The 13,370-nt window shown below is 44.9% G+C and overlaps 1 protein-coding gene across 1 annotated transcript; it reads right to left on the reverse strand.

The window, feature by feature from the left end:
- Positions 1–6,849: 6,849 nt before the first annotated feature.
- Positions 6,850–12,364, reverse strand: npas4l (neuronal PAS domain protein 4 like). Its single transcript, XM_085800655.1, has 9 exons — positions 12,145–12,364; positions 10,952–11,115; positions 10,617–10,762; positions 10,393–10,492; positions 9,949–10,207; positions 9,748–9,857; positions 9,337–9,472; positions 7,907–9,213; positions 6,850–7,818 (listed from the first exon to the last, which is right to left on the reverse strand). Exons 1-9 carry the CDS (start codon positions 12,270–12,272, stop codon positions 7,790–7,792), a joined length of 2,379 nt encoding a protein of 792 aa, XP_085656781.1. The 5' UTR covers positions 12,273–12,364; the 3' UTR covers positions 6,850–7,789.
- Positions 12,365–13,370: the final 1,006 nt, after the last annotated feature.

Consider the following 13,370-nt stretch of genomic DNA (forward strand, 5'->3'; position numbering starts at 1 on the left):
ACACACAAAGAGAACAGAGAAGTTGACAAGCAAGCGCAGTGGAAATAAAATATTTTGCAGGCTATGTTTTGTCTGGCTCTGGCTCTATGACTATTTCAAGGCACCCATTAGGCACTCAGATCTGTTCAATAAAAGTGGGCTTGCCGAGAGGGCAAAGGGACTGCATTAACGCTGAGCAGGGTTTATTCAGTTTGAATCAACTGCTTTCCTGTCCAAAATCCAAAGAGATCATGTTTGATTAGCTGTGTAAAATCATTATTGATTTTTGTTTGCTGGAGCACAAAGCAGTTTGTGTGTGCCACAACTGTATGTGAGACTGCATGTGCTCTGGGAATGCACAGTAAAATATGTGTACATTATCAAATCCTGGTCCTTTTTTATAATTTTATAATTACATCTTTATTTGCCATTTGGCAGTCAGCCTGAGCTGGATTATCAGTCATCCTGTTTTTCCAGCACGTAGCTCAGAGTCCTGTACAGTTGTTGCAGTGCTACGGTCTAAAGCAGGAGGCGCTCATGACCTCGGCACGTGACTGAGGTCCCTGCAGACCAGAGGTCAACAGGAGCACAGTCAACACATTAATCTGAATGTTAAATGAATGGATTAATGAGCAGGTAATGCCAAATTGTCACCCAGCCAGCAGTGTCTTCAATTATAATCATTAGCGAGGGCTGGATGAGCTAAATAGTGATCAGCAAAATGGGTAAACTCCTGTTTGTTGTTGGCCTCACATGTTACATGACTGGGCTACGATGTTGAATAGAAGATGGTTAAAAGGTGCCAAAGCAAAGCCAAGCGAGACAAGGTCTCAAATCAGGGGAAATATCCCATCCTCAAGGATAAATTACTGTGACAGTGCATTTTATTAAACCCGTTCTCTATAATTCACACCAAGTCCAGACTAATGAAAAGCTGAGATGACCTTGATTGTGCAGAAGCAAGAACAGGGAAGTTTTTCTTCCTCTTTTATTCCACACTATATTACGACAAATAAAATGGCCATGCCTACATGCATATCTGCACTTCTTAAATGAATTCTTAGGTTGTTTATATGATACAAATCCTGTCTATGAAACGACAGATTATCTGGCATTTGACAATATCATCCAGGACCCTGAGGATCAGTCTGTTTACTATTACCTATAGTGATCTGAGCACTGTACCGTTTCCATGGTAATATTCTTCAATAGTCTTTGTGCTTGAACGCAGCAACACTTGTGACTGCAATATAAAGATGAAATACCTCATCATGAATAAATCTTGTTGTACAATGATCTTTTTCATCTGGTACACTTTGTACACTTACAAAAGCTCTTAGACTCTGTCACCCACCGCTACCCATGAGAAATTTTCAACACAAACAAACAAGACAGAAAGTTGAAATCCCTCAAGATAACAAATGCATGCATGACGTGCTGCTCAGTGCTGGTGGTGGTGGTGGTGGTGAGGAGTAATTCTCCATGTTCCCCTGTTTATATGCAAAGGTCGAGTGATAAGGAAAAAAAATGAAAGTGTCTCTGAAGTGCACATGGAAGCTGCTCGCTGCTTATCTTCCTCGACGTCTTTCCTTCTGTTCTGTCTTTCTCCAAACGGCCTCTCAGATCACCCACACACCCTGAGCCCAGCAAGGCTGCGGATTTCTTCTTTTAGGTCGATGAAACCACAAGAGTTTAGTCTTGTCCCCAGCATCACCCAAAGTTTTTCCTCCTGGTTGGTTTGAAGTACCTCAAAGAGGGAGGGAGCTGCCTCCTTAGTGCAAAGCCTCTTCTCCTGCTGTGTTGACTGTCATTTCACTTCGTCAGCACAGTGAGACATTATTCAGATATGTTAATAGCTATACAACACATGTGTTAATCCTAAGAACTTCCAAGTATCCTGCCGAGAATGTGTTATTCAGAAATGCAGCTGAAATCTTCTTTGCTTGACTTGGTGCAATATCCAAACTTTGCCGCTGATGGACGTGAAAGACAACGATTATATGGCAACATGGAGAATCCGAATGTGCAGATCAAACGCATCCCAGAGAGTGAGAGGAAAAGCTTGAAAGGAATCTTTGGTAATGAGCGTTTGATCAATTATGCTTTAAAATTCCTTTTAAAATAAGAAGAATGGAGTGAAAGATTTGACTTGAATATTGTCTGTGTTATGCATGAGCTGAGGCCTTGTGCCCTTTGAATGAGTTGCACCATCAGAATTATTAATGAGGGCTAAACCCAAGCTAACTGAGCGTTGAAAAGGGCCTGATGATTTGTGATGAATTTTAAAGAACGATCCACTTGCCCACACACACACACACACACACACACACACACACACACACACACACACACACACACACATATACCATCGCACAGAAGAAAGGGAAAAAAAGGGCAATGCAATTTTACACTCCTGCCACTCAAGTTAGATTAAGTGCAGTAACAATGACTCATACGATGCCAATAAAACACAAACCCGAGACAAACAGAGAAGTGTTATATGAAATGTCACGCAGCAGAGAATGCGACCCACTGAATCCCAAAGTGGGCGAAACTGAAGTGAACCCAAAAAGTCATTACTGTTTAACTGGCAGACGGTGATACATTATAGCTACATGTCACTTGTTTTTAAAGTGAATTAGCAAAATGCTGCCATGACAAAAACCAACAAAATACTGTGTAATATTGTAAGGAAAATGGAGAACCAACGATCTGCTCACTAAAGCCTTCCTGCAAACAGTCATCAACGTCCTGTCAAGCGTTGGACTTCTCCAAGTGCTGAGGGGGTGAAGATGGACAGTTTCCAAAATCAAACACAAGCAAAAATGTCAGGCAGTCATTAGCATGTCCTGCTACTGCATTTCTTCCATTATAAACAAATTGATTTTTAAAAATCCACCATTTAATTAGGTATTAATACTCATTTCTGATTTAGCCATGCATCAATTATTTTGTCATTTAAAAAATCCCTTTTTTTTTTACTCAATTCTATTTATTGATGAATTATTTTACTCATTCTAAAGTCTTAATTGCATCTCATTTAATTAATTGCTTTTCACTTCATTTTCGGCCCCCTTCCGAGTCCGTGAAGATACAGTTCTCTGTGTTTATTTGTGTTTACCCCTGGGAACCTGCAGGAGTGGAGAGATAAACATGTTTATGATACATGCCCTGCACACATGCACAATGTCCTATACACAGTGCATTTTGTGCGGGTAATCACTAACAGCCGCAGCTATTTTCATCAATTACTTTAAACACCCACATTACTGCACGAGCAACAGCAGCGCTTGAAAAATCAAAGTGTGTCTTACAGAGATCCACCTATGTGCTGCTGTGTATTGGAATTCCAGCACAGGGCATTGATTTTCCGAATGCTGGTGGTTGAGCTTATGGGGGTAAATACACAATATATTGAGAGATTTTCCTCCCTAAAACTAGTTGTGTTTCCTCTGCACAAAAATAAGAACTTATGCATGAGCCCATGAAAATCTGGTTGGGATTCTTGTAAAGCACAATATTACATCCAGGCACATTTTCTAACATCCCCTCTGTAAAGTCTTATGTGAGAAAACGTCTTTTTTTTTCTTTTAGTACACAAGGATTTCCATCTACAAAGGATAACATGTTTATCACAGAGAGATGCTTATGTCTCTTCTGTGGACAGGTGCTTTGCCTTAAGCAGCAAATTCATCCCTGCGACAGAAGTGCAGAAGATAAATCAAACATTCATATGCAAGTAGGCTCTGCCGTTGGGCTCCTGTTTGTATTCCTCTCCCTGGTTGGCTGGCCTTTTCCTCGTGAATATCAACAGGGTATGTTGACACTTGTATGACTGGGATCCAGCGTTGAATCAGAGCTGCGATTTCAGGCATGGCAACAGGAGCAACAGTAGGGGTCCTGGAGAAACAGGCTGCGGTCTATTTTGGGTCCTTTTGTTTAACCCAATTACAGTGTCAGTGTGCGCTGACTGAACCAACACCAGTCAGGTGATGTGCCTCGTTTGAAAAGTGGGACAACAACCATATAGACATGGAAATGTGATGCAGCCAAGGCAGTGTCTGGCTGCCTCATACAGGAGGAGAGGAGGGGAAAATGGAGAATCACACACAGAGAAGGAGCTCTTCATGGAGTGTGGAGGATGAAAAAGCAGGTTCGGGGTAACATGCAATAACAGCTCATGACATCGCGCAATGCTATCTTGTGACCTTGGCGGCTATCGCCTGTGTTGCCGCTTCCAAACAATCCCAGAGCAAATCGCATTTTGAGCTGGATGGCGTTCCACATCTTCATCTATTTCAAAATAAATGTATATCCCAGGATACGCTTTCTATAGAGCCCTCAAGCATGGTTACAGTGACAATGAAGGCATGAAGCCAGTAGATAAACGAAGACAAGGCAGCGCCACCTGAGGCCCTGTTGTTTGAAATCAGCAATACTTTCAATTTGGAGAGTTTTCCCCTGCAAGTAAACAAGGTAATCATTCGTGAGAAGCCACCAGTGAGGCAGGATATGAAAACTTAGCTGTTTGTGGGAGGCACTGCTTTGAAAAGAATCTGCGTTGCCCTGGTTAACTGCAGTGATGCGCTTTTCCCTCAGCATCCGCCCTCCAGCCATCCAACAGAGAAAGCACTTTAGGAGCAACTGAAGTAGGGCACACAACAGTTCTGCCTTTGTTTCTCTTTTGTCATGTCTAGCATTTGGTGTCATTATCAGGCCCTGTGTCATTCTCAGTTATGAATCACAGCACTGCATCATACACACATACTATATTTCACCTCCCACAGCACTTCTCCATTCCTCTCAGCCATGATTGGACACACCACAGAAATGTGGTGGAGAACGACAGAGCCGAGATCCGGTGGGATTTCAAGTTTCCGACTGACAAGCAACTGCTGGAAAACCAACCACCACACATCCTGGTGGCTGACAAGGAGCAGAGGAGGGCATGTTGTGATAGATGTGGCGGTCCCATGTGGTACAGTAGCTAACATTGGAAAGAACGAGCACAAGAGGCTGGAGAAGCAGCAATGGCTGAAGAAACAACTGGGACAGATGTGGAAGGTGAGGTCCAGAGTGGTCCCTGTTGTATTAAGAGCATTAGGGGGCAGAGAGTGTCAAAGTGGGAGAGTAGCTCCTTCTTCCTTCCTTTGTTTGTACCTTTATTTTGAAATCTACAGTGAGGTATTCTGTGTCAACTATTCATCATACATAAGTCATTTTCATCTCACACACAGATCACACCACTGATCTACCATTATGTCTAAATCTGACACTGCTAATAATTATGTTACAATATTTTGGATGTGAAAAATCACCACCACTTAGACACTGCCACGCTTGATCTAATAATTGTAATTATACAACAGACTCTCTGTACTGCTGTGCTGTCTAATCCGCGGTGTACCCACCACGTGTGTCGGTGAAGTGAAAAGGTGAATTTGTATTGTCTCCTTGGTGTGGCCAAGTGCATCGAAGCCACGGACTCTGTGTCACGGTGCCTCAGGGAAATCATTATTGTTCCAGGTAATGCTGAGTGATGCAGGAAGACGGGAGCAGAGCAGATGTGGGGACTTGTTAGGAACTTTATTTGCCATCGTACCCTTCAACAGACATCACTCTTAATTAGGTCTCCATGGATAACACCAGGCATCTGGACTGTTTGCTCATGAACAGACTGAATGATGTCCTTTTGTGCTGCTATTGGCACGCACGCACACACTCACACACACCTCTTCCACTTTATTCCAGGCTTGTTTGAGTAATAACACACTAATGGCATGCAGATATCTGTGTTAGCGGGAGGCTGTTGGAGCTATCACTCCATCTAGTGGCTGTTTGAACTTTGCATGAGAAAAGCACAGGGGCTCTGCATTGCACACACTGCACCAGCAGCATGACCGTAGTGCCCCCTGTGAGCTTTTTGTTCCACAGTCATGCACGTGCGCCGTGTGCTCCTCTGGAGATACGTCTCTGTTTAGCCACGGTGATCCATCAGTCACCTCTGCGCCCAGTCAATTCTCTTATTTGTCTAACTATTCATTTATGCATTGAATCTGCACATCTGTCCAAACACATAATTGATACCTCTGTGTACAGTTTATATGCTCTCATTGGTCCGACCATATGTAAAAATCAATGGAGCACTGAGCAGACCTGCAGACGTCATGGTGGAGGGGGATGTTTATCCAGCCTCAACCTGATCAGATATGGAGGAAGTGCACATAAAATACACAGTAGACTCATTTGTGATGAATAACTCTTCCTAGAAAAAGGTGTATTTTAAAGCCGCACTAATAAATCTCATGCTAACAATGACTCAAGTTATTAAGTGTAATGTGAGAGGCGTCTCTAGTGATGAACCCATGAAGATTTATCACACTGCTCTGGAGTTTCAGTGTCTTTGGTTTTATGGCTGCAACTTCACTGTTTCGGTCCATTCTTGTTCCTGTAGTACTGCCCCCAAGTGGCAAGAAAATTCATTTGTTCTGGCTTTAGTTTAATTTTTAAAAGAAAACGCAGCTTGGAGCCCCGTTCCTAATAATCCCTGCTGTCTTCAGTCAGGTAGATCTACCCTCCAGCTTGGCCCTACAGGATGTTAGAGTCGTTTAGTGTTATTTTATTTGAGGTAGTGCTTCTCAAACTTTTTCGAGCACCCATGAACAGACACAAATTAAACCACTAACCCCCACCCGATAAGATTTCTGCTTTTAGATGTTTTAATATTGATGGAACTGTGGTGAAAATGAATGATTCCCCTTTTTTCTCAGGGTATTCAGGTCACACAAGGTATTCATTCACAGAGGAAACTCATATATGTAGCACATTCCAGTAATAATACCCGAGACCAATGTGTTTTTTGTTTTTTTCATGAGATTTATTTGAATTTCAAACATATTGAAGCAAACTGCAGGAATAACACAATAACACTGAACATCAGACATTTGTAGCTCCAGTACCGTGGAAAAGCTTTATCCAGCAGGAATGAAAATAAGTAAGGTTAAGGTTAAGGAGTAAGGTTAAGTCAGTGTGTTTGATAACAAATAAATACAAAATACAAATTCAAATCACATACAATCAGTTCATTCACTTTACACTTGGAATGTATTCAGATGTACCACTGAGGTAGTTGTTAAATTCACAATCAATCGTTGTCTCACTGTCTGCTGACCGAGGTTGTTTTCTTTAGTCTGAAACAGCTGGAGAGCTTGAATGGCACACTGAGAGAAAATGAGATGTTTGGTAACTCAGGAATAAAATATTATTTTTTGTAGCAAACTTTTAAGAGTCTACATATTTTAAGGCACCAAAAAAACTGGCATTTCAAAAATGGCTCTTTGCGGATGTCTGTGTAATAGCCCATCCAGGTAGCTTTGATATCTTGGACATATCCGTTTAAACAGCACAGCTTCTCTTTGTATTGAATTGTTGTGGCAATGACATGATAAAGTGCTCAATAGTAAACTGTGGTCACTCAGTATTAGAAGAAAAATATACCTCATTTCAGCATGTAAGTGTTGACAGTTTTCAAAGTACCTTTTTCATAAAATATAAGACATCAGCAAAACATTTAAGAGAGCTGACAGCAGTCAAGAGGAATGAAGACAGAGCTGCAGTCATGGAGAGAGCAGAATCTACTTTAGATCCTTTTCTACATTCAGAAACATGTCATCTGGGGGGAAACAGTGTCTTTGCAAAGACGTCCTTTAAATGTCTTTGTTCACATTCGTCTTTGAATCCAGTGAAGGGAGTTTGCCCTGACAATATGTCATACAAGTGGTAGTACAGTAGGCTAAGTCACAGACTTATTTCAGTACAGGTTTTCTTTAGCAAGTTCATCTGAAAGGAGACAGAGAATAAATGTTCAGTATCTGTGACCTTCAGGATTATCATGAATGAAGTGGTTACACTGTTTGATAGAAATTACCTTGCTGCAGGCTACTCTGCATGTAGTGGTTGAGTTGATGCAACCCAGTGTTCTGGCCATGGTGTCCCAGCTGCAGACTGAAGGGATCCATGGCAGTGAACTGCTCTGCAGGCAGCGGCTCCTCTGCGGTGGCCGTGGAGAGGCAGAGGGGCCCCTGCTCCACATGATGGGGCCCGCTCCTGCCGCACACCAAACCCTCCTGGGGGCCGTACGACACGACAGCGGTCGCACAGCCTGATGCGGCGCTCTTTCTGGCAACCATGTCTAGGTCTTTCAGGATGCTGTCGAAGATGCCGTCGTCGAGCACCAGCTCGCGCTTAAGTGGGAGGACGGAGGGGAGAGGAGGAGGGCGATGGGACCAGCTGCAGGACGAAGGCAGGACGTCTGTTGTTGCGGGCCGGAGAGGGTTCAGGGTGTGACACATGTCAAAGCTGCTGGCCAGAGAAGAGATCTGCTGCGCCAGAATGCTGATCTCTGCCTGCTCCCTCTCGTTGTAGAGGCTGGGCTCTGCAGAGGTGGGAGACTGGCTGGGGGTGAGGAGACTGGAATGTAAAGGCAACGCATGGTGGGGCACAACGTGCTGCACCTGCACCAGGCCGCCCCCCTCCGGCTGCTCTACATGGCTGAAGTCGTCTTGATGCAGGGCACAGTCCACCGGGCTCTCACACATGTCGGACGCAGACAGGCAGTCTGGAACTAATCGAGCGTCGGATGCGCAAGCTTGGAAATCATAGGTTGGAGATGAGGAGGAGGAGAGCGGAGAGCGGTCGGAGAGCGCCCCGAAGCCTCCCTGGTCGAAGGTCTGCTCAGCAGCCGTGTGGAGGGAGTCAGAGGGCGACTGGAGACAGGTGAGCCCCGGCTCTGAGTAGGAGTAATAGGAGGGAGAGCCCTCAGGAGAGGACAGCAGCTGATCTGTGTATCCATGCACATCTATCAGGAGGTCACGGCTGAGCTCCTCCTGCTGCAGAGGAGAGCCAGAGGAGGCCGGGCTGTAGGGAGGGGTGAAGAGAGCAGTGCTGTCACCCAAAGAAGCGGGTGAGCTATCGCTTTGGGAGGAGGAGGAGGAGGAGGAGGAGGAGGAGGCGCGCGTGGCGTAGTACACGTCTCGCTCCGACTCCCTCCTCGCTCTGGCACCTGGCTCCTCACTTTGGCTGTCAGATGTCCTCCGCCTTTTAAAGCATTTAGCGTTGTTGTAAGCCTGACAGCGCGGCGTCTGTTGAGCTGCTAAATGGCAGGAATTTGCCAGAGACGGTGGCCCGAGGGCATCGCTGCTGATCTTCTTCTGCAGGAATCCGGCCTCTGTTTCACTACAAGAGCAGAACAACGTGTTACAAGTCAGCGTCTTAAGTTGAAAAGCACCAAATCGTTATTTTTTTCTCTTCTTCCCTCTTTCAAGTTCGGGTTGGCAGGAGAAGTGAAGTTTGTCGTACCTGATGATGTAGTTAGTGCAGCTGATGCTCTGACACTCAGAGTCCTTGTTAGCCCGAGTGTAGATCCAAGTCCATGTCAGATCCTGACGCTGGAGTCTCAGCACCATCTCCACCTGGCAGCACTCGTCTGACTGCACTGGAGTGGACAGGGAAGACACATTAATGGATGCACACAGTCAAATGAGAACTGAAATGAACTCGCAGGCTGCTTATTTCATTAGAGAAAAGTCAGTGTACCACAACTATGGCTCCAATATCTATGATTAAAAGCAATTACTGTTGGAATCAATAACAGGTTATTTTTTTTAAAGAAAAACAAAAAGTTTGTTCTTGGAAATTGAAGTTGTTTATCATTGCCAAGTATTGAGTGTGGTACAGACCAAGTTTTTCTGCAGTGGACTGGGCACTTACTTAAACTTCTGTGAGAATCTGCACTTGATGAGAGCTCCTCAGGGTGGACGAGACTGTACCACGATCGCCCGCTCAGTTCAGCCGCCGAATGCCCCAGAAAGTACACAACACTGAAAAAAAAGCAGAGGTTAAACATCCAGTCAGTCGTCGCCATTTGAGAACAGATAGGTTACGTCTGTTTTCTGGGGAGTGTGAATGTACCTGTCTGACAGCTGAGTGAAGGTCATGTCGAGTGCGTGGACGCTGCTGAAGCAGAGGTGGGAGTCGGAGCCCCTCAGGCGGTTCACCGTCGGGGTGCAGAGGGCCACGAACAGAGGCTGGGTGGAGGGAGGGGCTGCAGAGGAGGTCGGGCAGGGCTGAGGGAAGGACTGGATGCTCCCTGTGACCAGCATGGAGCAGCAGCTGCCGTGCTGCAGCTTGAAGGCCTTGGAGGTTTGCATACAACATATAAAGCTCCTCTCTGAAGGAAGGAAACACAGTGCTTAGAATTTAATGATCTAAAAAGTACTTAATATTCCAAAAAATGCTGCTTTATTACATTTCACATTGAGTCAAAAAATGAAGGGAAATTGAACAGATTTATGGCACAGATGTAAGGTAATTATACAGAGTTATAACCAGAATTTAAAATGTCTGTCACGTTACCTGGTGATGAGTTGTTTTTAAGGTCCAGGTTTGATTTAACGTTCTCCACATCGGAGCGCTCCACCATGTCATAGAGAGAGTCTCCTTGCAGCACATCAATCTGTTGAAGTTCCAGGTCTCAGTATTAAATACAAGCAGCAGACTGAAGCCCGGTGTGAAATATTTAGGCACTGACAGATGTTCCCAGTCAGCTACATTTCATGGTGTCAAGTCAGCAGACTCACCATGGACAGACCCAGATATTCAGCCACGTTCTCCGACACATACACCAGCTTCCCATCGGCGGTGGCGACCAGGATGAAGCCGTGCAGGGCTTGAAGAAAGGCCTCGTAGGGCAGAGAGCAGCGAGATCCGTCCCCAGCTGGGAGTCCTTAGAAAAGGGCACAGCGAGTTCAGCTACGGTTACACTGTCAGCATCTCTGCAAGTTGTTAATCTTTGATATATTCTCTACAGTGCCGCAACACTTAGTCCCATTTTGTGTGACAGCGACGCGTGCTGAATGCAGACTGAGAAGTTGAAAGGTATTCAAAGAAAGTTAAGTTAAGTTTGCAGACTTACCCTGGAGGAGAACAGACTTCCTGATGTAGGTGCAGATGGCTGCCATGGAGTGCAGGTAGGAGAGGCGCTCCTGGTCCTCCTGGGTGATGGGCAGCAGGCCCCGCATATTCCTGATCTCATAATTGATGTGGTCCCGTCGGGCTTTGGATGCTCCTTTGGTGGATCTGTGAGAGACCATGGTCGCTGAGGTCAGAGGGGTGGAAGAAAACTAAGGGAACTAAAACCTGGAGAGCCAGAGGAATCACTGCTGCCACATTTTCATTTCAAAAAAAATCTGCCCAAAGTCATTCCTCCTCCATGAGGCACACACAAAAAGAAATAAAAGAAAGTCAAAAAAGAGTAATTGGCCTGAACTGATCCAGCCTCTTTTTCACAATCCAGCCTGTTACCCGAGAGGTGAAAGCAGACTTTGAATATCAAGGGTTCCTATGGAAACTGCTGATATGAGAAGCTGCTGTGTCTGCAGCAGAAATAAGGGCTCTCAGTAGACTTTGTCTGTGTGATCAGTATCTGTCTGGGCCCATCCACAGAGAGCCTGGGGTTTTTATAGCTGCCAGGGCTTCAGCGTGGGCGTCACACACAAAGGGGGGAGGTTGGGCTTCTGCTGCTCCCTTCATTGCCTTATAAAGTGGGTGTCCTCAGAGCGGGGTGCCCCACGTCACAAGGACACACAAAGTGCCACAAAAGGAGAATCACACCAGATTGAATCTCAGAGCGTTGTGTTAACAACAGAGACACAGAAAATGAAATAACATGGGCTGTGTTTAGGAGGCTCCGCAAATATCAGACTAGATTTAAAGCTAAGTAAATCTATGGATTTACTATTAATATTATTCCACCTTAGTTAAATCCACAGATACACTGTCAATTCCCTGTAGTATTACTTTGAATCCATCAGAGTAGATTTTGGTGCTGTTTCTGCAGCAGCAGCAGCAGCAGCAGCAGCACACTGAGTGAGACTAGTCTGTAGCAGCTGGATGTTTCCTTTAACAGCATCGTTGTGGCTGGATTAGCGTGTATCACACACAGGGCTGCAGACAGGAGAAAACTGGATCAAGTGTTCCCCGCGGTGCACGCGCTGCACGGAGCAGGAGATGACGGTCTTCATTTCTGTCAACAGAGATGATTCAGCCACCAGAGGTCGCGGGGCAGAGAGGAGGAGGAGGAGGAGGAGGAAGAGGAGTTTCACTGACCTGATCCTCCCGCAGGGAGAGCGCTGGTCATCCTCATCCACATGATGATGATGATGATTGTGATGATGATGATGAGGGGCGCACGGAGCCCTTACGTGACATTTGCAGAAATTGCACCAAATAGTCATGTTTGATGCTGGAGAAGCCACCTGGGGTAAAACACACTGATGTGGAAAAACAACAACACAACAACACGTTATTCCTCTAAAAGAAACACACAACTGATGAAAACACTTGTAGCTGCACTGAAAAGTAGCCTACTCCAGTGAGGGAAGTAGCTATCTCAGCCACACTCACCTCCCTCCACTCTGGTTGATGAGTGTCGAGCCCTTTGTGCGCATCCCTCCTTTTATAGCCTAAAATCCGACACCTCTCATCCAAATTCGGCCGGTGGGCAGGGGAGGGGAGCAGAAAAAACACTCCACAGTGGGATGTTAGTGGATGTATCGGGATGACAAATGATCGAGGCGGGTTATATTTAGTGAAGTGAGCCCTAAAAATAACCCGTCAGACAGTCGACGCAGAAAGTGGTCAAATTAATTAATTATTATGTTTTAAATAATTAATTAACAAGCTATATAGCTATACTCAACTGTGTATTTGTGTGTGTATGTATGTATTAGCCATATATGAGGGGCATTATTGCGTGCGTGCGTGTATGGCGAGTCAACAGTGACTGATGCTGATGATGGAAATTCTCCATCAAACACCTCAGATTCGTATTTAAGAGGAGGCTTTACGTCTTGTCTGCGACTGTTATTAATCCTCTCTGCTGCAGCCATGATTAAAGTCAGTGGCCAACAAACACTCTGTGACACATTGTGCCCCTGTGTTTTAAGATGGATGTCTCCACTCAACACCACACATTAAAAAAACAGCCCTTACTTTTTTAAAAATCCATTGCAGAAGTGACACCAAAGTAGTTTAAACTTGTGTTGTGCTGACACTGGATTTGTGGTATCTGGGCGGCAGCAGCAGCCTCCACTTGTGTAGAAACTCCCAGCAGCTTGCTTCAAGTTGAAAACAGACCAATGCATGTAAAGGTTCTTTAACATCCTGAAGGAACAGAGGTGCCTCAGCTAAACATACTCTAATTATGAAATGTAAAAGATGTTGCATACAAATGGCCTCTGTGATTAATTTTAATACCGTATTAGCCTACATGTATCATCATTTTTATTTACAGGTTTGGTGGTTTATGTCATTGCTTCCCACACTAATGGTCT

Source organism: Trachurus japonicus, chromosome 15, assembly GCF_045865225.1.
Source record: "Trachurus japonicus isolate A0001 chromosome 15, Traja_1.0".
NCBI lineage: Eukaryota > Metazoa > Chordata > Actinopteri > Carangiformes > Carangidae > Trachurus > Trachurus japonicus.

Coding starts and splice junctions, on each gene's coding strand:
- npas4l (XM_085800655.1), bottom strand. CDS start 12,272: ATGACTATTTGGTGCAATTTCTGCAAATGTCACGTAAGGGCTCCGTGC. Junction 9,858..9,948: donor TTCACTCAGCTGTCAGACAG/GTACATTCACAC, acceptor CTTTTTTTTCAG/TGTTGTGTACTTTCTGGGGC. Junction 9,214..9,336: donor TGCACTAACTACATCATCAG/GTACGACAAACT, acceptor CTGCTCTTGTAG/TGAAACAGAGGCCGGATTCC.